Source organism: Theropithecus gelada, chromosome 1 (genome assembly GCF_003255815.1).
Source record: "Theropithecus gelada isolate Dixy chromosome 1, Tgel_1.0, whole genome shotgun sequence".
NCBI lineage: Eukaryota > Metazoa > Chordata > Mammalia > Primates > Cercopithecidae > Theropithecus > Theropithecus gelada.
This window is the reverse complement of record NC_037668.1, coordinates 41,708,163-41,732,381: the sequence shown is the minus strand read 5'-3', so window position 1 is coordinate 41,732,381 and position 24,219 is coordinate 41,708,163. Positions and strand designations below refer to the sequence as shown.

General features: G+C 49.2%; 1 protein-coding gene across 1 annotated transcript in view; it reads left to right on the top strand.

Moving 5' to 3' along the window:
- The window catches only part of LRRC38 (leucine rich repeat containing 38), a 43,617-nt gene extending 19,830 nt beyond the window's left edge, over positions 1 to 23,787 (top strand). Inside the window, exon 2 of the mRNA XM_025355833.1 lies at positions 22,660 to 23,787. Coding sequence (XP_025211618.1) covers positions 22,660 to 22,913 — 254 coding nt within the window. The 3' untranslated portion in view covers positions 22,914 to 23,787. The remainder of the gene's footprint in view (positions 1 to 22,659) is intronic.
- Positions 23,788 to 24,219: the final 432 nt, after the last annotated feature.

Genomic DNA, 24,219 nt, shown 5'->3' with positions numbered 1-24,219 from the left:
TGCTGACCAAAGGAGTAGGTCTTGAAGGAGGGTCCAGAGTGCTTATAAACCAGTGACTGTGCCTCCTTTGATACCCAGAGCAGTCACTCCTCTTCCCTCCCTCCCCGTCTCCACCATATTCCTTTCTGAACCTAAATAGACAGAGCCCTTAAGCCTGCAGCAGAGGACATGCAAAGCTCCCAGCCTCTTGCACGTCTCAGGTCTCATTCTGCTCACACCGGATCCTTGTCAGAAATTGGATCACCCACCAGCAACCAGAATCGGCTTCTAAATATGTATCACGTACATCTAGTTTATGTTCAGCTACCCTTGAGCCAGAATACTGACCTTCTACAGCTCTTCCTGTGGGCCTGTGCAGCCTGGGCTCCCAGACACGCTGGGGCTATCCCACCGTGTATGTCACCAGCTCATCCTCATTCTTTCCTTCATGAATATTTGTCTTGCTTCTGCTCCATGCTTCAGAGAGACCGGTTCCAGGATCTTTGTCCCTGATTCTTCTGTGGTCTCAAATCGCATAGCAGAAACTTGTATCCCCACCCCTTTGTGTCCATGGCTCCTGCTTTAGGCTGAGAGCCAAACTTAGCTTCCCTGCTTCAGAACCTGGCCTCGCAGGGGCTAAACCAAAGGTGACCTGAACATATAAGCAGAAACCAGAGCAGACCAAACACCTGCCGAAAGCAAATTTAAGTCCAGCTGCCTAGGACATAGCGAGGCTGACCATGGCTCTGCCCTCGTGGAGCCAACATTCCAGAAGACACATGTGTAGACTGTAGGGTCAGGTAACCTGCCTTTCTTCATTTTCAGGTAGGAAACCACAGCTCAGAGAGACCAAGTGACTTGCACAAAGTCACACAGCGAACTAGTGAGAAGCCGAGGCAAGAGCCAAGCCCCCCAGTTCCTGGTTCAGCACTGCTCCCCTCATATTGCATGGCACCCCTTAGAGGGGGATAGATACATCACAGTGGCTAGGAACACAGACTTTTGATTTCGATCCACCATCGTTTAAATTCAGTGCCTTTATTTACCAGCTGTGTGAGCCTGGGCAAACTGCTTCACCGCTATGTGCTTCAGTTTTCTTATGTATAAAAAGTGGACAAAAATAGTCACAAGGCCGGGTGCAGTGGCTCACGCCTGTAATCCCAGCACTTTGGAAACCAAAGTTTGGGAGGCTGAGGTGGGCGGATTGCGAGGTCAGGAGATCGAGACCATCCTGGCTAACACAGTGAAACTCCGTGTCTAATAAAAATACAAAAAAATTAGCCCGGCGTAGTGGCTAGCGCCTATAGTCCCAGCTACTTGGGAGGCTGAGGCAGGAGAATGGCGTGAACCCAGGAGGCGGAGCTTGCAGTGAGCCGAGATTGTGCCACTGCACTCCAGCCTGGGCGACAGAGCGAGACTCCATCTCAAAAAAAAAAAAAAAATCACAAATCTACCATGAGGGCCAGAGAGAGAATCCCTGTAAAAAGCCTACCACATTATATAGCAAGGAAGAAATGAAAAAATAAATAAATAAATAAAGTCTAGCACAGTGCCTGGCACACAGAGCACGTCAGTGCCACTGTTATTGTCACTGCAGTCAGTCAGTGTTAACACTCAAAGGACCCAGTTCCTGAGGCTCACACTGAGCCACAGATGTGTCTCAATGACGAACTGCTGAACATGGGTGGAACTGAGAGTGCGGACACCTGGCTCCTGGGCTCAGCTCTGCCACTGACTCACTGTGTGACCTAGGGGTACATGTGAGTTTCTTATTACTGCTGGAACAAACGACCACGTTGTAGGGCTTATAATGACACAAATCTGTTATCTTCCAGTTCTGGAGGTCAGATGTCCAAAATGCGTCTTTTTTTTTTCTTTTTTTTTTTTTTTGAGATGGAGTCTCCCTCTGTTGCCCAGGCTGGAGTGCAGTGGCGCCATCTCAGCTCACTGCAACCTCTGCCTCCTGGGTTCAAGTGATTCTCCTGCCTCAACTTCCTGATTAGCTGGGATTACAGGAGCGCGCCACCATGCCTAGCTAATTTTTGTATTTTTAGTAGATACGGGGTTTCACCATGTTGGGCAGGCTGGTCTCGAAGTCCTGACCTTGTGGTCCACCCACCTCAGCCTCCCAAAATGCAGGGATTACAGGCATGAGCCACTGTGCCCAGCCCAAAATGTGTCTTACAGGCTAAAATCACGATGTCTGTGTCCTTTTGCCTTTCCAGGTTACAGGGTGCCGGCACCCCCCGGCTCTTGGGCACCTCCCCGTGACCTCTCTTTACATCGGCATATCTCTTTCTCCCACTCTGATCCTCCTGCCTCCCTCTTATAAGGACCCTCGTGATTCTATCAGGACTGCCTGCACATCCAGGATCATCCCCCAATCCCAAGAACCTTAATCTAATCACATCGGCAAAGCCTCTTCTGCCTTGCAAGGCAGCATATTCACAGATTCTGAGGATTAGCATGTGGACGACTTAGAGGGTCGGTCAGTATCTCCTCCAGGGAAGTAATCTCACTGCTGTGTCCCCACCGTGACGGCAGAAGGTCAGATAATGGCGAAGTCTCCTCCACCTGTGTAGGCTCATTTCTCATGAAACCTCCCCTTGTCCACCCCAAAGGCCCCACCTCGAGGTCACTTCCCCTACCACAACTCTGGCCCTGGTGACAGCAGTTGCTGCAGTATTGAACCCCGCTAAAGACCACCAGGTGCAGATATCTGCTGCTGGGAACCTAGGTCTACCATGGCCCTTGCTGCTAGAAAAATTATAAATACAGAAACAAAACAAAAAAAAAAGCAACTTGGGCCGGGCGCGGTGGCTCAAGCCTGTAATCCCAGCACTTTGGGAGGCCGAGATGGGCGGATCACGAGGTCAGGAGATCGAGACCACCCTGGCGAACACGGTGAAACCCCGTCTCTACTAAAAAATACAAAAAAAAACTAGCCGGGTGAGGTGGCGGGCGCCTGTAGTCCCAGCTACTCGGGAGGCTGAGGCAAGAGAATGGCGTAAACCCGGGAGGCGGAGCTTGCAGTGAGCTGAGATCCGGCCACTGTACTCCAGCCTGGGCGACAGAGCCAGACTCCATCTCAAAAAAAAAAAAAAAAAGCAACTTGATTTCCGACTTGCCAGGAAAATCGGAATTACTTTTATTGGTAAATTGTTTTGCAGCTATTTGAAGCATAGAGAGCACTTCGTGAGCTGAGGCTGAGATGCTGGCATTCACAGGAAGATATCCCTGGAATAACTCACACACAGCACAGACACAGAGGGAGAATCCCCATCCCAGGGACAGCGTGGCTCCCAGGGAACTCCCAAGAGACACAGGCCTCACGTGGTCAGAGGTTAGGCCTGGGTCAGAGGAGAGAGGGGAGTGGCAGAGCAGAGATGTGTTACATCTTTGTGATACGATTGTGAACGCTATGTTATGTTGGCTTGAGATCTGCAGGGTCTACAGAGGCGCCAGTCAAACAGATCCTGGATGAGTAAGAGAAGAATTCATAGAGTTTCAGGGCTGGGTAATAGTATGTTTTTTAAAAGTGCCCCTCCGCTTTTTTTTTTTCTTTTTTTGAGATGAAGTCTCGCTCTGTCGACCAGGCTGGAGTGCATTGGTGCGATGTCTGCTCACTGCAACCTCCACCTTTCAGGTTCAAGCGATTCTCCTGCCTCAGCCTCCCGAACAGCTGGGATTACAGGCACCTGCCACCACCACGCCCGGCTAATTTTTGTATTTTTAGTAGAGATGGGGTTTCGCCATGTTGGCCAGGCTGGTCTTAAACTCCTGACTTCAGGTGATCCACCTGCCTCAGCCTCCCAAAGTGCTGGGATTACAAGCGTGAGCCACCGCACCCGGCCAAAAGTGCTTTTTTTAAGAATGAAAATTTTCGCCAGGCGCAGTGGCTCACGCTTGTAATCCCAGCACTTTGGGAGGCCAAGGCAGGTGGATCACCTGAGGTCGGGAGTTCAAGACCAGCCTGACCAACATGGAGAAACCCCGTCTCTACTAAAAATACAAAATTAGCCGGGGTGGTGGCACATGCCTGTAATCCCAGCTACTCGGGAGGCTGAGGCAGCAGAATCGCTTGAACCCGGGAGGCGGAGGTTGCGGTGAGCCGAGATCGCGCCATTGCACTCCAGCCTGGGCAAAAAGAGCGAAACTCTGTCTCAAAAAAAAAAAAAAAAAAAAAAGAATGAAAAATTTCTCTATTTTTTACATTATATTTTTCCTCCAATTAAATGTAAAAACAACATATTGTCTATCCATGAAATGGATTATTGTGCAGCCTTAAAAAGCAAGGGAATTCTGACATGCACTACAACATGGATGAACCTTGAGGACATTATTCTACGTGAAATTAATCACAAAAGGACAAATATTGTATGATTTCACTTCTATGCAGTACCTAGAATAGTCAAACTCATAGAAGAGAAAGTAGAATAATATTTGCCTGTGCCTGGGAGGAGGGGGAATGGGGAGTTAGTGTTTAATGTGGACAGACTTTCAGTTTGGGAAGATGGAAGGAGTTCTGGAGGTGGATGGTGGTGATGATCGCACAACGACGTGAATGTTAACAACCTTAGAGAAACTCTCCACCTGAAAATGGCTAAGATTTGGCTGGGCGCTGGGGCTCACGCCTGTAATCCCAGCACTTTAGGAGGCTGAGGCGGGTGGATCACCTGAGGTCAGGAGTTCGAGACCAGCCTGGCCAGCATGATGAAACCCCGTCTCTGCTAAAAATACAAAAATTAGCTGGGCATGGTGGCACACACCTGTAATCTCAGCTACTCTGGAGGCTGAGGCAGGAGAATCACTTGAACCTGGGAGGCAGAGGTTGCAGTGAGCCGAGATGTCACCACTGCACTCCAGCCTGAGTGACAGAGCGAGACTCCGTCTAAAAAAAAAAAAAAAAAGAAAATAGCTAAGATTTAAATATATCATCTTAGCCATTTTCAAGTGGACAGTTTGTTTCTCTAGCATGAAGCTACCTTCACATTGTTGTGTTATAAATTTTACCACAATTAAAATTATTTTGGGGCCCAGGCATGGTGGCTCATGCCTATAATCCCAGCACTTTGAGAGGCTGAGGAGGGCAGTTCACGAGGTCAGGAGATCGAGACCATCCTGGTTAACACGGTGAAACCCTGTCTCTACTAAAAATACAAAAAATTAGCCAGGCGTGGTGGCAGGCGCCTGTAGTCCCAGCTACTCTTGAGGCTGAGGCAGGAGAATGGCGTGAACCCGGGAGGCGGAGCTTGCAGTGAGCCGAGATTGTACCACTGCACTCCAGCCTGGGCGACAGAGCAAGACTGTCTCAAAAAAAAAAAAAAAAAAATTTGTTTTGGCCAACCTGGGCAACATGGCTAAACCCTATCTCTACAAATAAATACAAAAAATTAGCCAGGAGTGGGGTCACACATGACTGTCATCCCAGTCACTCAGGAGGCTGAGGTGGGAGGATCGCCTGAGCCCAAGAGGTCGAGGCTGCAGTGAGCTGAGATTATGCCACTGCACTCCAGCCTGGGCGACAGAGTAAGACCCTGTCTAAAAAATGAAAAATAAAAATTTTTGAACTGGATTTTAAAAATACCCCAAGGCAGGGCATCTCACACTCAGCACAGCTGCTGTGTGAGTGAGGCTGGCTACTTCTGTGTTGTGGGTGCTGTCTTGTGCAGTATGGGATGTTCCATGGCATCCTTGTCTTCCACCTTCCACGTGCTACTGGTGCCCCACCCAGGGTGACAACCAAAAATGTCTCCAGACATCGACAAATCCCCCTGATGGGCAAGATCACCCCCAGCGGAGAACCAATGCCCTGAAGGGTTGTTGGGCAAAGGGGTTAAATGGTAATTGGGAAGTACTCATTGTAGTTCCTGATAAATAGCAGGAGTTTCTAGAAATGTTACTTCCCATTAGGATGCCTGCTTGACAGTGTCATGGGAGGGGACACACACCTCTGCATATCCTGAGACACACAACACATCTCTGCTTCCAGCGTGCCGGTGAGCCCACCATTACAGATGAACTTGGGACAATGGAGACTTTAGAAGGGCAGGCCTGAGAGGGAGCCACAGTGGGTGCCTGACCATCCAGAGGCCGTGTGGAGCTCTGAGCACCATGACAGCCTATGGGAGGTACGAGACTCATGGACCATTCCTGGATTTCCTCACACTGCCTAACCAGAAGGTTCTCTCTAACCAGATCATCTGTAGTCACCAGACACAGGTTAGTTCCTTAGTACTCAGCCTAGGGCTCAACTCTTAGGAAGTGTTTATTTTGGATGATGGAGCAGGTGGGGGTAGGGGTGGACGTGGGGAGGTGATGGGAGCAGCAGTGGCAGGGATGATCGAGATGACAGGGGTGATGGTGACATCAGTGAGAATAGTGGAAACTCTTGCTTCCTTCTCAAGAGTATAATTATCTATAAGGCCGGGCACAGTGGCTCATGCCTGTAATCCCAGCACTTTAGGAGGTCGAGGCAGGCAGATCACTTGAGGTCAGGAGTTCAAGACCAGCCTGGCCAACATGGTGAAACCCCGTCTCTACTAAAAATACAAAAATTAGCCAGGCATGGTGGCAGGTGCCTGTAATTCCAGCTACTCAGGAGGCCGAGGCAGGAGAATCACTTTAACCCGAGAGGCAGAGGTTATGGTGAGCCAAGGTTGTACCAGTGCATGCCAGCCTGGGTGACAGAGCGAGACTCTGTTTTAAAAACAAACAAAGAAAATTCTGTGATCATCCTCTGCTCGTTTCTTACCAGAGGAAGGACAGATTACAAAAATCACATAAACGGTCAGTCGGTTTTCCTCGCTTATGTGTGTGACTGATGTCAGGGTTTTAAGATGAGGGGTGGGACTCAGGCTAGCGTGTAGCATTCAGACACAGGTCACACCCCTGGTGCAGGGTCCCCGTTACTGCACTGCCCCTTCTACAGGACACACTCTGTGGAGCCAGGACAAGCCAGGGTGAACCCTTGACCCAAAGCTGCAGATGCAGCTTCCTCTTAGCAAAATCAGCTTATTACTCAATCAGACGAAGTGTCTGCGGTGGAGGCGAGACGGGAGTTTAATTGGGAATTTTTGCCCTATGCCACTGTCGATATTTAATGAAAGTGGTGGTGGAGAACACAGGTCAGCACTATCAGAAATTAGAGCTGGTGTTCCTGGCACCCGTGTCCCCAGGAGAGGAGCAAGCCCTGCGGTCCCCTCTCAGCTGCCCCCTTACGAATAACATTTTTCTGCGGCTTGAAGCAGCTGCAGCAGCAACTGTAGCACGTGCAGCTTCCCCAGATGCTCAGGGCGAATTAAGGACCTGGTGCCTGGGCAGAGCACTACACAGGGAGTCAGGAGACCTGGGTTCCAGTCTAGACTCCAAGTGACCTTAGACAAATTGCCCAAGTTCTCTGGGCCTCTCATCTGTAAAATAAGGGAGAGGGGTAGGGAGGGAGGGAAAGTGAGAGATACCAAAGATGGCTTCAGATCCTCTATGATACTGTGAAACCAAGGCTGGCTGTGGCCTGAAAGGCCAAAAAGCCGCTGTTATTTCCTGGGCCTTTGGGATTGGAGTTCCTGGAGGCTGGCAGGGAGGGCAGGGGAAGGTATTCTACCAGCATAGGCTGGGCTGTCTTAACCAGGGAGGGAAAGCAGAAGAGAGTGACAGGGAGTAGTAAGCTCTTGCCAAGAGCAGAGGGACCAATGCCCAGTGGTCCCTGGAGAACCTTCCATGTTGGTCCTTCCTCTAGGCCATGGGAGGAAGAACCTGCCTTCCCTGAAGTTGTAGCTACAGTAATGGCTGCAGGATATTTTATTGTGTAGATGAGCCACGATTTACTCAGCCCCGGGAGGTTTCCAGTTTTCTCTCCTAGAAGCAATACTGCTGTGAACAGCCTTGCCCACATTCTTCATGATTTCCCCAAGACACATTCCCACAAGTTGAAGTTTGTGGAAATGGGTGGGGTTGGGTGGGCTGGATCCACTGTATTTCTCTCCAATTCCCCCTTTGCACGACGGCCTCTCACCTTGGGAAGACTTGCAAAGCTCATGTCACAGCTCCTGGGCAGGCAGTTCACAGAAGGACACATCCAAGTTTCCAGTAAGCACGTAATACAACGTTCAGCTCTCCTGATAATCAGATAAATGCAAACCAAATCAACAATATACCCTTTCATGGCTTATCAGATTGATAAAGATGAAAGAGTGACAAAATCCAGTGTTGGCACAAGTTCAAGGACTCACCCACAACCTTCAACTTGTGGGAATGTATCTTAGGGAAATAATTAAGAATGTGTTCAGCCAGGCGCGGTGGCTCATGCCTGTAATCCCAGCACTTTGGGAGGCCGAGGCGGGCGGATCACGAGGTCAGGAGTTCAAGACCAGCCTGGCCAACATGGTAAAACCCCGTCTCTACTAAATATACAAAAATTAGCCAGGCATGGTGGCAAGTGCCGGTAATTCCAGCTGCTCAGGAGCTGAGGCAGGAGAATTATTTGAACCCAGGAGGCGGAGGTTGCAGTGAGCTGAGATCCCACCACCACTGCACTCCAGCCTAGGTGACAGAGCAGGACTCCGTCTCAGAAAAAAGAAAAAAAATGTGTACAAGGCTGTTCATAGCAGCATTAGTTCTAAGAGAGAAAACTGGAAACATCCTGGGGTTGGGTGAGTAAATCATGGCTCATCTACACAGTAAAATACCCTGCAGCCATTAAAAATGATATCTTATAATTATATTTGTTGAATGGAAAGACGTTCCCAGTATGGTTATCCGACAGAGTGGTGGAGTATATTTCTACTTGGTAGTTTTATGTACATACATACACACACCACACACACACACACACACACACACACACAGTCTAGAAAGGTATAAGCCAAGTGTTAACTGTTTTTTTTTTAATTCTACCTTCTCTTTGATTATTTTTATTGTCTCAGTATATATGTGAGCTTTGCCTAATAAGTGGAGTTAGGAAAACAAAAATATATTTTTAATGACAAAAAGTGCTTACCAGAGCCTGTTGTTAATCTGAGTTACGCAGTTCCCAGGGGGCCAGATGAGGGGAAAGGCCCTGAGAGATCCTCTGGCTGCAGGCCTGTTTGTTGGCAAGGGGCTGGTCCGGTGCAAGAGATTAATCTCAATCTAACATCCGCTGTGTCACTGTCTATTTCTGGAGAATGGCAGCTCCTCACCCTCTCCAGCTCAGGTGTCAGCTGCTGGGGAGAAGGCATCACTCAAGGGGAGGGAGTCCAGACAGGTGGTGACAGGCAGGCCACCGAGCCGCCCTGCACAAGGGAGATGCCTGTCTCTTCTGAATGTGCCCTGGAAGAGAAGGAAGTCGTGGTTATAAGGGGAGGGTGCTGTGGACCCTGTTCTGCCTAGGCCAGAATGAGATGGAGCCCACTTTGGTTTCAGTGGGTTGGAGGTAGACCCATCACAAGACGAAAGGTAGGTCAACTTCCCGCTAGTTGAGCCTGCCCATTGTGGGGAGGTGAGAGCCGCATGACTCCCGCTGCCTCCCGAAGCCCTCGTGCCACCACGCACGTGGTTTTATAGAACAGCAGGACCCAGTTAAATGATCTGTGGCTGTGGGACAAAGGCTGACAGTTAGGACAGGAGCCCAATTCGTTCCTGAATTCCATTGTCCTAGAATCCATCGGTTGGGTGTCTTGAGCGTAAACAGAAGCCAACTCTGTCTAATGTAGGGAGGGAAGGAATTTGTTGCAGGGATGTCAGATAGTTCACAGAACTGAAGAGAAGCCTGGAGAGGCAGGCTCAGAAGAGAATGGGGTAGCTCTGCAGGTGGAGAACGCAGAACGAATGGACAGTTTCTCCAGGCAGAGCTGCTGGCTGGACTGAACGGGTTCCAGCCTTCTGTTCAGTCAATCCACCCAAGACTCAGTGTCCTGGGACAGACAGACTCTGGCTCAGTGTGGGTTGGGTACCAACCTCTATGCCAGGAGAGGGCCCCACATTTTAAGAAAGTTAAGCTAGGTGCAGTGGCTCACACCTGTAATCCCAGCACTTTAGGAGGTTGAGGCAGGTGGATCACTTGAGTCTGGGAGTTCAAGACCAGCCTGGGCAACATGGCGAAATCGTCTCTACTAAAAATATAAAAATTAGCCCGGTGTGGTGGCACATGCCTGTAGCCCCAGTTACTTGAGAGGCTGAGGTGGGAAGATTGGTTGAACCCAGGAGGTGGAGGTTGCAGTGAGCCATGACCATGCCGCTGCATTCCAGCCTGGGTGATAGAATGAGACCCTGTCTCAAAAAAAAGAAAAAGGAAGAAAGAAAGAAAGAAAGAGAGAGAGAGAGAGAGAAAGAAAGATGGAAGGGAGGGAGGGAGGGAGGCAGGGAGGGAGGGAGGAAGGAAGGAAGCTAGCTGCACCAAGACATATTTAATGGGTGAGAAGTGATTGCCCCAAAAGAAGCTGGGGATTTGCCTCAGGAGAGATGAAGGGGGAGAAGCCAGGGGGCAACAGGTGGCTATGAAATATGTGATACCTATAGTGGGTTGAACTGCATCCCCTGAAAAGGCTTGTCCAAGTCCTAAGCCTTGGCGCCTATGAATGTGACCTGTGTTTGGAAAAAGGGTCTTTGCAAATGCAATTACATGAAGGATCTGGAGATGAGGGCATCCTGGATTGAGGGTAGGACTGTCCCAAATCCAGTGGCAGATGTCCTTGTAAGAGAAAGGCAGAGGGAGACTTGCAAATTGGAGACTCGGAGCAGAGGCTGTGTGGAGACAGAGGGAGAGGCAGGCATAAGCCAAAAGATGTCAAGAACCACCAGAAGAGTTTGAGACCAGCCTGGCCAACATGATGAAACCCCATCTCTACTAAAAATACAAAAATTAGCTGGGTGTGGTGGCGGGCACCTGTAATCCCACCTACTCGGGAGGCTGAGGCAGGAGAATCTCTTGAACCTGGGAGGCAAACTGCACTCCAGCCTGGGGACACAGCGAGACTCCATCTCAAAAAAAAAAGAGGAACCACCAGAAGCTGGAGGAGTCCAGGAAGGATTCTCCCCAGAGCCTTCGGAGGGAGCCCAGCCTGGCTGACACCTTGATTTCAGAATCCTGGCCTCTAAAACTATGAGATAATAAATTTGTTTTAAGCCCCTCAGTTTGTGGTAATTTGTAACAGCAGCCCAAAAAACAAACACAGCATTCAACCCTCCTAGAATGACCTTTTAGTGCTCTTTGCCCTGAGTACTCCAGGCTCAGGCCACCAATGGAGGTAGCATGGGCCCCAAACCAGGTTGACAAGACATTGTGCAGCTTTGGCATCATTATAGGACCCTCTGGGTCTTAGTGTCCTGGCAATAACTTGTGCAAGCATTCTTCTTCTTCTTCTTCTTCTTCTTCTTCTTCTTCTTCTTCTTCTTCTTCTTCTTCTTCTTCTTCTTCTTTTTTTAAGACGAGGTTTTGCTTTTGTTGCCTAGGCTGGAGTACAATGGCGCGATCTCGGCTCATCACAACCCCTGCCTCTTGGGTTCAAGCGATTCTCCTGTCTCAGCCACCTGAGTAGTTGGGATTACAGGCATGCGCCATCATGCCTGGCTAATTTTGTATTTTTGGTAGAGACGGGGTTTCTGTATGTTGGTCAGGCTGGTCTTGAACTCCCGACCTCAAGTGATCCGCCTGCCTCAGCCTCCCAAAGTGCTGGGATTACAGGTGTGAGCCACTGCGCCCCGCCTGTGCAAGCATTCTTAAGGCAACAGGAAAGGGTACTGGCTGACTGCATAGGCACTAGGGTGAGATCACCTGATTCTAGATCGTGGCTCTTCCAGTTATCTTAGCTGGATAACCTCAAGCAGGTAACATAACTGTTCAGTTTGCTTATCTGCAAACCAGGATCATCCCAGGACCAGCCGCAGAATTTGTTCTGTAGACGAAAGGCGTGCAGGCAATGCAGGGTGCTTAGAAGAATATCTGGCATATGGTGAGGCTGCAGGAGAGGCTGGCTGATGCATCTCCACTCTGTTTCCAAAGATCAATGAGAATTTCCGCCTCCCAAGAGAGGAAAGCATGAAAACATACACAGCTTCTCTCTCCTCCAGAGAGTTGCAAGTTACCTGCTGGTGAATTTGGGGAAAAGAACTTTTCTCCTGGAAGGCAGGGGCCTGTGCCGGTCCAGCACCATCGGCCACTGGGGATCCACCTGTCTGATAGGGGAGCTGGCTTCAGAACTCCTTTGTGGCCACGCATCTAAGCCATGTTCTCTGATCCTGTCTTTATTCATAGGTTGATTCAAAAATATCATTTACAAGTTCTAGTCCTAGGTATACAGCAGGGAACAAAACAAAATGCTGGACCTCACATAGCCGACCTGGGGGTGGGGGAGGAGCAGGGAGGCAGAAAATAAATACCTGCGCAGAGAAAACTAAAGAAGGAAGGGGGAGATGGAGGATGATGAGGTGGGGAGAGCACCTGCTTTGAATGGAGGCAGGGAGGCCTCTTTGAGAAGGTGACCGCCTAGAGTCGCCTGAAGAAAGGGAAGGAGTGAGCCAGGCAGAGCAGGCAGGTGCAGAGGCCGCGAGGGCACGGCCTCTGCCGGGGTGTTTGAGGAACGGCAAGCAAGGCAGAGTGGAGGGGTTTAGCAGGGATGATACGGACTGTGGATTTCATTTTAAGAGAGATGGGGAGCCACTGAGGGTGGTTGAGCAGAGGAATGACTAGAGGTACTTATAATAAATCTCTCTACACACACACACGCGCGCGCACACGCACACGCGTGCTCGCTCCTTCTCCCCTCCTCCCCTCGCCTCCGCACTCCTCCCTGCTCCTCCACTCCCTGCTCCTCTCCTCCCTGTTGGTTCTGTTTCTCTGGAGCACCCTAACATGGGCACCCTCCTCATATATCTGGAGTCAGATGCAGGCTCAGTCTGCAACCTCAAAAATCTGAACAATGCTAACCACAGGGTTCTTGAGTACGTGTGTGGCCAGGTACTGTGGTGAGAGCTTTTCAGATATTCCCTTGTTTCATGTTCACAGTGTCACCTCCAGGTGGCACTCAGGGTGGCTAGGCCTGGCCCAGGGTCACACAGGCACCAGGAGGTACAGTGGCCCAGCCTGGGGTCCGTCCTAACCCTAACATGGGCAGCATCTCTCCATTCTGTTTTTCGGGGCATCCAGGAAGCCCTTCTGACAAGGGTTTCCAGAAACTGTGCTCCCTGGATGCCCTGTGGCTTCACCCAGCACTTTGGGAGGCCGAGGCAGGTGGATCACCTGAGGTCAGGAGTTCGAGACCAGCCTGGCCAATATGGTGAAACCCCATCTCTACTAAAAATACAAAAATTAGCTGGGGGTGGTGGCGTGCACCTGTAATCCCAGTTACTCGGGAGGCTGAGGCAGGAGAATTGCCTGAGCTCGGGAGGCAGAGGTCCCGGTGAGCCAAGATCACACCACGGCACTCCAGCCTGGGCTACAGAGCAAGACTCCGTCTCAAAATTAAATAAATTAATTAATAAAATTAAAAAGATACTGTGCCTTGAAGGGGCTTGTTGGGAGGGGCTGGGCCAGGCTGGTGCAGCCCTGGGTCTCGACGCAGTGGCCAAGCTGCAGAGCCAGACCAGCTGGGGTCAGGCCCAGCTCTGGTATTTCCCTGCTGCGTGGCCCCGGGCAAGTGACTTGCCCTCTCTGTGCCTCAGTTTGGTCAGCCGTAAGATGTGGATATTTGCAGTGGCCTTCCGATCGGGTTGGCCTGAGGAATAAACAAGGCGAGTACGTTCTGTGAAGCTTCAAGTGTGCCAGGCACACACCAGGTGCTGTGAAGTATTGGCTTTCGTTAGCTATTCTTAACTTAGACAGCTGAAGGGACGGGTCGGGAAAAGAACATTCCAAGGTCAAGCAGGAACATTGCAGGGATCCCATCCTTACCTCCACATGCCGCCTGCCAGCCCACCCTTCCACTGTCCTGCTGATCCAGCCCCCAAAGCCCCCTCTGGGCTTGCCCTTGACCTCTCCTGTGGGGCTTTGCACTTTCTTTTTTCTTTTTTCTGAGACAGAGTCTTACTTGGTAGCCCAAGCTGGAGTGCAGTGGCGCGATCTCGGCTCACTGCAACCTTTGCCTCTGGAGCTCAAGAGATTCTCCTGTCTCAGCCTCCCAAGCAGCTGGGACTAGAGGCGTGTGCCACCATACCTGGTTAGTTTTTTTGGTATTTTTAGTAGAGACGGGGTTTCACCATGTTGCCCGGGGTGGTCTCGAACTCCTGAGTTCAGGCTATCCACCAGCCTCGGCTTCCCAAAGTGCTGGGATTACAGGCGTGAGCCGCTGTGCCTGGCAGGGCTTTGCACTTTCTACTTTAAATGTTCTCTTTTGTGCCTGTGTCCTGATGCCTCTTCTGTAAGACCTAAGCTCCATGAGGCCAGGGCCACCTCTCTCTGTCTCTCTCTCTTCCTCCTTCTCTCCCTGCCTCCCTTCCATCCTCCCTTCCTTCCTTTTGTATCCTGAATGGCATGTAGCATGAAGCCTCACCTGTTTCGCTAAATGCATGAATTAAAGGAAGCCATTTAATAACTAAATGTCTATTTATTGACTAAAAATAGGTCTGTCTTAGAAGGTTACTATCTTAGTCTTCTCAGGCTGCCATAAGAAAACACCATAGATTGGTGGCTTAACAAGCAGGCATTTCTTTCCTCACAGTTCTGGAAGGTGGAAGTCTGAGATCAGGATATCAGCAGGGCTGGGAGAGGGTCCTCTCCATCTCTGGAGAGGGCCCTCTTCCTGGCTTGCAGATGGTCGCCTTCTTGCTGGGTCCTCACATGGCAGAGAGAGAGAGAGAGAGAGAGAGAGAAAGAAAGAGACAGAGACAGATTGGGAGAGCTCTCTGGTGTCTCTTATAAGAATGCATTAGCCGGGTACAGTGGCTCACGCCTGTAATCCCAGCACTTTGGGAGGCCGAGGCGGACGGATCACGAGGTCAGGAGATCGAGACTATCCTGGCTAACATGGTGAAACCCCGTCTCTACTAAAAAAATACAAAAAAAATTAGCCAGGCATGGTGGCAGGTGCCTGTAGTCCCAGCTACTCTGGAGGCTGAGGCAGGAGAATGGCGTCAACCCGGGAGGTGGAGCTTGCAGTGAGCCACTCTACTCCAGCCTGGGTGACAGAGCGAGACTCCATCTCAAAAAAAACAAAAACAAAAACAAAAAACCCCATAAGAACACTAATCCCTGGCCAGATGCGGTGTCTCACATCTGTAGTCCCAGCACTTTGGGAGGCCAAGGTGGGTGGATGATTTGAGGTCAGGAGTTTGAGACCAGTCTGGCCAACATGGTGAAACCCCGTCTCCACTAAAACTACAAAAAAAAATTAACGGGGCCTTGTGGCGCACACCTGTAATCCCAGCTACTCGGGAGGCTGAGGCAGGAGAATCGCTTGAACCCAGGAAGCAGAGGTTGTGGTGAGTCGAGATCGTGCCACTGCACTCCAGAGTGAGAGTCCATCTTTTGCGGGGGTGGGGAGGAAGAACACTAATCCCATCAGGATGTCCACACCCTAATTACCTAATCTCATCTAACCCTCACTGCCTCCCAGAGGCCTCACCTCCAACTACCATCACACTGGGGGCTAGGGCTTCCATATCTGCATTTTGGGGATCTAAATGTTTAGTCCATGATAGCCACCTAATGGCTGGGCCTGGTGGCTCACGCCTTTAATCTCAGAGCTTTGGGAAGCTGAGGTGGGAGGATGGCTTGAGGACAGCAGTTCAAGACCAGCCTGGGTGTATTAGTCTGTTATCATGCTGCTAATAAAGACATACCTGAGACTGGGTAATTTATAAAGGAAAGAGGTTTAATGGACTCACAGTTCCACATGGCTGGGGAGGCCTCACAATCATGGTGGAAGACGAATGAGGAGCAAACTCATGTCTTACGTGGTGGCAGGCAAGAGCACAGGTAGAGGGGAACTCCCCTTATAAAAATGTCATGGTAGTGAGACTTATTCACTACCAGGAGAACAGTCTGAGGGAAACCTACCAACCCCATGATTCAATTATCTCCACCGTAACAGTTGGGGATTATTATAATTCAAGGTGAGATGTGGGTAAGGACGCAGCCAAACCATATCACTGGGCATATAGCGAGACCCCATCTTTTAAAAAAATTTAAAAGTCTACATAATAGCTGCATACTTAGTAGAGCATTTCAGTCTAAAGCAGTGATCCTCAACTGAGGTGACTTTGTCCTTCCCAATCCAGGAGACATATAGCAGTGTCTGGAGACAGTTTTTTTTTTTGAGACGGAGTTTCGCTCTTGTTATCCAGACTGGAGTGCAGTGGTATGATCTCAGCTCACTGCAGCCTCCATCTCCTGGGTTCAAGCAATTCTCCTGCCTCAGCCTCCCAGGTAGTTGGGATTACAGGCATGTGCCACCATGCCCAGCTAATTTTTGTATTTTTAGTACAGACAGGGTTTCGCCATGTTGGCCAGGGTGGTCTCGAACTCCTGACCTCAGGTAATCCACTCGCCTCGGCCTCCCAAAGTACTGGGATTACAGGCATGAGCCACTGCACCCGGACTGGAGACAGTTTTGATTGTCACACTGGGTGGGGTGTGCCGTTGGCGTCTGGTGGGTGGAGGCCAGCAGGGATGCTGCTAAACATTCTACAGGACACAGGACAGGCCCTATGTCAAAAAATGATCCTGTCCCAAATGTCAGTAATGGCTAAGTTGAGAAACCTTGGTCTAAACAAGGGTCCGCTAGGGGAGAAGACGGGACCCTGGAATCTGCCTATGCCAAGTCCAGAGTTGTGCTGTTGGCTTCACAGCCTTTGTAGACAGCTTTTGTAGCAATACCCCCCTCAGCCTTGTGCTGGGCTCTGTCTGCCTGGCAGACTCTCTTTGTCCAACTCTTCGTATTTCTCTGCCCTTTGTGAGCTATGAAAGCTCATCAAGTCAGTGGATCTTATTATGAAAGCTCCACTAAGCACTGCCGTTCCAAAGTCCCCACCCTGGTGGGCTTGTGTGCACCATTTTCCAAACAAGTCCATTTCTTCTAGCCACACAGAAATGTGAGATGACATTTTCTAAAACTGTCACTTTGCAAAGATGCCAAGATGAGTCTCAAGGCACCAGAACTGACTTGGGAAGTCGTGGTTTGCAAAGGTTGGATTTAAACGGCAGGTGCTGTGGGATTACGTTGTTGGGTTGTGGTTGTTTTCCGGTTGATACCGCTTCCTGAAGATGAGGATTTCTAGAAAATTTCTCCAGCTAAATAATGATCTGTCACTTGTTTGGAGGCTGCAAATAATCTGCTGGCTTTGGAAACTGTCTGTGCTTCACACAGTCTGTTGGTGTCCATCTTATTTATTTTCGTAACGTTTTTGGCTGGGGTGGGCTGTTAGGAGGCAGGTTGATTGCTATTTTTCCATTTTTTCATTGAAGACATCAGTGTCTGCAAAAAAAAAAAAAAAAAAAAAAGCCCAGTATAACTTTGTTTTAAAGTGCTCCTGTTTTTATTTTTATTTTTGAAAAGATAAATCTCTCCTGTTTTATTCAAATACATTTAAAATTCTCAGAAGTAGGCAGAAGTTTGGCCTCTTTAAGAAAAATAACCAGTCAAAAACAGTAATCAAGTGTAAATTTAGGAGGCCTGCAGAGCTCTGGTCCAGCTAATTCCTTGGGTATATAAAGCAGACACTGATTCCGGCAAAGAAGGGAATGGCAGAGTCTTGTTGCTAGGCAATGGTTCCCATGGGACAGAAGCATTGATGGGTTGGCTGTAGACTACATAAAAGATGGCGCAGGACAGAAGGAAGGAGGATGCTCAGACACTATTCCTCCATCTTCAGTTTCTGAGATGGAGAAGAAAAGACACACAAAACCCCCCAGGGTGGTTGCAGGCTTGCTGTGTAATTAGCAGGGTTGCTTTTTGCAGGACAGAGGCCTGCTAATTAGCGAGGTGTGAAGACATCATTTCAATTTTCACATGATGCTGGAAATGGGTTAAGGGTCAGCTTTTTGAAACCTGGAAGCACTAAAAAAGAGAGTAGGTGAAGGTTTTCCTGAGAGTTGAACGAAGCCAGAGGCACGCAGTGGCTGAAGGCAGTTGAGCTTCATGTCAACATGGCGTCCTTGCATCTCTCTGGCTATTCTCACTGGGAAAAGGGCACCTTGTTAATCAGAGGATAAAAGTAAGCTTCCACAGCCAAATGGCTGAGTTCAAATCCTGGCTTCATCACTGTGAAGCTGTATTGCCAAAGTCAAGCTATGCAAATGCTCTCAGTTTTCTCATTCATGAAATGGGCATAATAACAGTACTTAACCTCATAAGATTGTTGTGAGTAAAAACGTGTGTAGCGATTAGAACAAGATCTGCACATAGTAAGTGCAACATGACCATTAGTTACTACTACTTTATTTTTCTCTCCTCTTCCAGATCAGAAACAAAAGATCTGAGCTCTTTATGCATTCTAATACCATTCATTCTCTTATTACTGAGGTTTGTAAAATCATGGTCATCATTTGAATTTGAACATAGCTTGTATTGTGTATCAGTCAGGATGATTATGCTTGGTAACAAACAGTCTTCAGCAGCTCTGTACCACATAAGCTATTTCTTTGGTTCATGTCCAAGGAGGGCTGGTAATGGGGATGGGGAGGGGTGCTCTGTTCACAATATTTATTCAGAGACCTTAACCATCAGGGGCTTCATCTCAACACATGCTATGTTTCTCACCTAAGCTAATGCTAAATTATCCTATGTTCACTAAGCTACCCCTGGCTACATTGTGTTCCCCAAATGCTGAGCTCTTTCCTAACATTTTTTTTTTTTTTTTTGACACAGAGTCTCACTGTGTTGTCTGGGCTAGAGTGCAGTGGCGTGATCATAGCCTCAGTCTTCCAGGCTCAAATGATCCTCCTGCCTCAGCCTCCTGAGTAGCTTGAACTACAGGTGTGTACCACCACACCTGGCTAAATTTTAAATTTTTTGTGGAGACAGGGTCTTGCTGTGTTGCCCAGGCTGGTCTCGAACTCCTGAGCTCAAGTGAATCTCTCATCTTGGCCTCCCAGAGTGCTGGGATTGTAGACATGAGCCACCACACCCGGCCTCTTTCCCAGCTTCTTGTCTCTGCCTAGAGTGTTCTTCTCATGGCTGGTTCATCTCATCCTTTCACCCTTAACTGAAATAATACCTCCTGACCATCCCTTCTAAAGACAATTATGTGTCCCAGACTTTATCATTCTACTCTGCTGTTTCATCCTACACGTTTTACATATGTCTTGAACTATTCATTTATTGTCTAAAATGTAAGCTGCATGAAGGCTTTGTTTTGTTTCCTGCTGTATCCCCAGGACCTAGTACATGGCAAATACTCAAAAACATCGGCGGCATAAATCAATGTCTATCTTGTTGAACTAGAATTTACACTCTCTGAGGGTAGAGGACTTAGTTGCCTTGTATATCACCAACCCCTTGGCCCAGGAAAAGTACAAGTTCAAGCCTGGGCAACATGGTGAAACCCCATCTTCAATACTTCTTTTTTTTTTTGAGATGGAGTCTCACTCTGTCACCCAGGCTGGAGTGCAGTGGCGCGATCTCAGCTCACTGCAACCTCCGCCTCCCAGGTTTAAGTGATTCTCGTCCCTCAGCCTCCTGAGTAGCTGGAATTACAGCCACACACCACCATGCCTAGCTAATTTTTGTATTTTTTAGTAGAAACAGGGTTTCACCACGTTGGCCAGGCTGGTCCCGAACTCCTGACCTTAAGTGATCCATCCACCTCGGCCTCCCAAAGTGCTGAGATTACAGGCATGAGCCTCCACGCCCAGCCAGTACATCTTATTAAATGAATAAATGAGCATATGGAGAGCCACCTCTCATGGTGCCCAATTTCTCACCTCTCAGGCAGGTCTCCCTTTTGATTCATATGAGTAGATGAAGGGTACAGAATCCACCTGTCTGTCATTCTCAAAGCTGCCTTCTACCGCACGTGGTGGCCGGTGGGATTCCCTAAAAGCGGTAGTTTAGTGATAAGGGAACCGTCCTCGGGAGGTGTCTCTAGAATGTTATAAGCCCATTATGCTAGGACACCACCAGCTGACTGGCAGCTTCTGTCACTGTCATGTGATAGCAGCCATGGCAAGAAAGCATCACTTTCCTGTGTCTGCATCACCTGCATCCCTGGCGCTTCTCTTCTTGGCTTTCTTCTCCTTTCTCTTCCTTTTGGAGACATAGTGGCTACAGGCCAGGTCTCTGGAGACAGATAGCTTGACTTGTAATCCAGGCTCAGCCACTTACTAGCTGTACAGCTTTGGGCAAGTTACATTCCCACTCTGAGCCTGTCCCCCGTCTGTAAAATGGGGATGATAATGGAACATAGCCCCATGGAGTGGTTGGAAGGATTAAATGAATCGATATAGCCAGATGCTTAGAGCAGTGCCTGGCCTGTGGTAAGGTCTGTGTAGTGTGTATATGTTAGTAATTATAAAGTTCTCGCTCAGCACATACTCACTTGTGGTCTTTTTCTAGGCTGGAGGGTTTGAAACGTCTTCATGAATTAGTCAAACACTCTTCAAGTGAAATTGGGAAGACAATCCTAACATACAAAACACAGTTTTGAAGGGCTCCTCTGAGGCCAGGTGCGGTGGCTCACACCTGTCATTCCAGCACTTTGGGAGGCCGAGGTGGGCAGATCACTTGAGGCCAGGAGTTTGAGACCAGCCTGGCCAACACGGTGAAACTTCATCTCTACTAACAATACAAAAATTAGCTGGCTGTGGTGGCGCACACCTGTGATCCCAGCTACTCGGGAGGCTGAGGCACAAGAATCACTTGAACCCAGGAGGTGGAGGTTGTGGTGAGCCCTGATCGTGCCACTGCACTCCAGCCTGAGCAACAGAGCAAGACTCTGTCTCAAAAATAAATGAGTACATAAATTAAAAAAAAAAAAAGGGCTTCTCTGGTCCTAGTGGAAGTGAGTGTCCTAGAAGTTCTCAAATCCCTTCCCATCCTCCTCTTGACAACTAGAAAATAATGCTTCTTGAAGTGGGCCTCAGGATTCACACAGCATCAGAAACACCTGGTTATTAAAAATGCTTATTAGGCCGGGCGCGGTGGCTCAAGCCTGTAATCCCAGCACTTTGGGAGGCCGAGACAGGCGGATCACGAGGTCAGGAGATCGAGACCATCCTGGCAAACACGGTGAAACCCCGTCTCTACTAAAAAATACAAAAAACTAGCCGGGCGAGGTGGCGGGCGCCTGTGGTCCCAGCTACTCGGGAGGCTGAGGCAGGAGAATGGCGTAAGCCCGGGAGGCGGAGCTTGCAGTGAGCCGAGATCGCGCCACTGCACTCCAGCCTGGGCGACAGAGCGAGACTCCGTCTCAAAAAAAAAAAAAAAAAAAAAAAAAAAGCTTATTAAACATACAGAGTTTGGGGCCCCACCCCAGACCTACTGAATCAGATTCCCCATGGGTGGTGCCTCGGAACCTGCATTTTAACAGTCTTTAGGTGACTCCTAAGCACATGGAAGCTTCCTCCAAGCTTCCAAGTACCAAGTACTATTTGAAGGCCACCTTCAGATACATCCTTATGTTCTCCACCCCTGTCAAGGGAAAATCCTTTCAGGGTTGTGGGGTTCCCACAATGCCATGCTAACTCTCCTTTCACTTCCACTCAGAGGACAGTGAAAAGGAGGACAGTATCTAACTTGGAAAATAGCACTACCAAGTGGAGGGTCCATCCACTAATTGGCACTGACCCATCCCACGGTATCTGCCCCAACCTCCACTCCCTGCTACTAGCCGGGTCTGGATTAGGGTCTACAGAGGTCCTAAACCTGAAACAGATAATGGTGCCCTTCCATCCCCGCACTGAGTAATTCAAAATCAAAAGAGTACTAAACCTGGCTGGGCGCGGTGGCTCAGGCCTGTAATTCCAGCACTTTCGGAGGCTGAGGTGGGTGGATCAGCTGAGGTCAGGAGTTCAAGACCAGCCTGGCCAACATGGTGAAACGCTGTCTTTACTAAAAATACTAAAATTAGGTGTGGTGGTGCACGCCTGTAATCCCAGCTACTCGGGAGGCTGAGGCAGGAGAATCACTTGAACCCAGGAGGTGGAGGTTGAGGTGAGCCGAGATCATGCCATTGCACTCCGGCCTGGGCGACAGAGGCTCCATCTCATAAAAACAAAACAAGGCAAAACAAAACAAAACAGAAAGAGGCCGGGCGCGGTGGCTCACACCTGTAATCCCAGAACTTTGGGAGGCCAAGGCGGGCAGATCACAAGGTCAGGAGATTGAGACCATCCTTGCGAATACGGTAAAACTCTGTCTCTACGAAAAATACCAAAAATTAGCCGGTCGTGCCGGCAGGTGCCTGTAGTCCCAGCTACTCGGGAGGCTGAGACGGGAGAATGGCGTGAACCTGGGAGGCAGAGCTTGCAGTGAGGCGAGATCGCGCCACCGCACTCCAGCCTGGGCGACAGAGCCAGACTCCGTCTCAAAAAAAAAAAACAAACCCTGAAAATAGGTCAGTGAAGACCAGCACGTTCCAGTTTTTCCCATGGTGATCACTCTAAGGCTTTTTTAAAATAGTTTAAATTCCATTTAAATTAGTCTTTTTCCCCCCTTTATTTTTGGGAGGATGCTTGCATATTGCTAGCTTTGTAAGCACCTGCCTTGTCAACTTTTAGGCAACCTTGAGCTGCAGTCTAAACCCCTCTCTCCTCTGCCTGCCTTTTCTCAGGCCTTGATGAAATCCAGTGCTCCCTGCCCATGGAGAGCAGGAGGATATCCCTGCGCGAGCTGTCGGAGGCCAGCTTCAGCGAGTGTAGGTTCAGCCTGTCGCTCACAGACCTCTTCATCATCATCTTCTCCGGCGTGGCTGTGTCCATTGCGGCCATCATCTCCAGCTTCTTCCTGGCCACCGTGGTGCAGTGCTTCCAGAGGTGTGCACCCAACAAAGATGCGGAGGATGAAGACGAGGACGAGGATGAGTGAGCCACCTCCTCCCTCCCGTTTCTTACTCTCCAGCACCGAACCAGAAGCTCTCTCCAAGAAGAGAGGGAAATGCTGCAAATGGAAAAGCACTGGCCACCGTCCGTGAACGGAACAGAGCCTGTTCCGTGTCTTGGCCCTTGGGTACACCTGCTGGGACCACCAATCTCAGAGTTTAGAATCAACAGAGCAGAGAAGCCCAGGAAGGATGGAGGGAATTATTCCTGGAGCATAACCTGCCTCTCAGATTGAGGTGTGTGTTGGGGGAGAGGATGACCCAGTCGGGCTTCATAGCTGATGACTAAAAGCCTCCCCCAGGAGATATGAAGACTGGTAGCTTTTCAATGGCAAAGACAATTTTGCGCCACTCTTTTTCTGACCTGTACTGGGAGATCATGAAGCATCTGCCTTCCTTCCAAGAAACAGCAGCTCAAACAGTGGAGATTCAAATTCGGGTCATTCACCACAAGAGCGAGAACTTTGATCTTTATATAATAGGCCTCAGCAACCTTGGGATGTTATACTGAGAACTAATAAACTCGTGTGCAATAGACACAATGTTTATTTCCCCCTAAATTTTATATGTTGAAACCTAATCCCCAATGTGATGGTATTTGGAGGTGGGGCTTTGGGGAGGTGATTAGGTTTAGATGATGTCATGAGGATGGGGCCCAAATGATGGGATTAGTGCCCTCATGAAAGGTGGCCCCAGAGAACTCCTTCACCCCTCCAACACTTGAGGATGCAGCAAGAAATCAGCCGCCCATGAGCTGAGAAGCAGGCCCTCACCAGAACCCAACCATGCTGGCACCCAGATCTCAGACTTCCAGCCTCCAGAACTGGGAGAAATAAATAAATATCTGTTGTTTGTAAGCCACTCAATCTCTGGTATTCTGTTATAGTGGCTGAAATGGACCCATGAAGAAGCTAAGAACTGGCCAGAGGGTGTCTGTTGTTAATTTTGGTAAGCTTGTTGGGGAAACTTTGAGTTGACATAACTCAAACCCTGATCTTTATCCTAAGCAGTAGCGACTTGTAGAGGAAGAATTAGTTGCTTTGTACCGTTGTGATGGTCTCTGCTCAGCATCATTTTTCCTTCTGAAGTACAGACAGGTGGTTCTCCATCACCCGCTTCCTGAGTCCCTTCCCAGCTACTCTCTATGTTGGCACAGTTCTGGACTCATCATCTCCAGATCTTTGGGTAAACTTGCCTGGAGGCCAGTATTCCACACAGCATGTTGCATTGGATCAACCAAATGGTTAAAAAAACAAACAAACCAAAACAAAACACTGGGACTTAGCCTCTGAA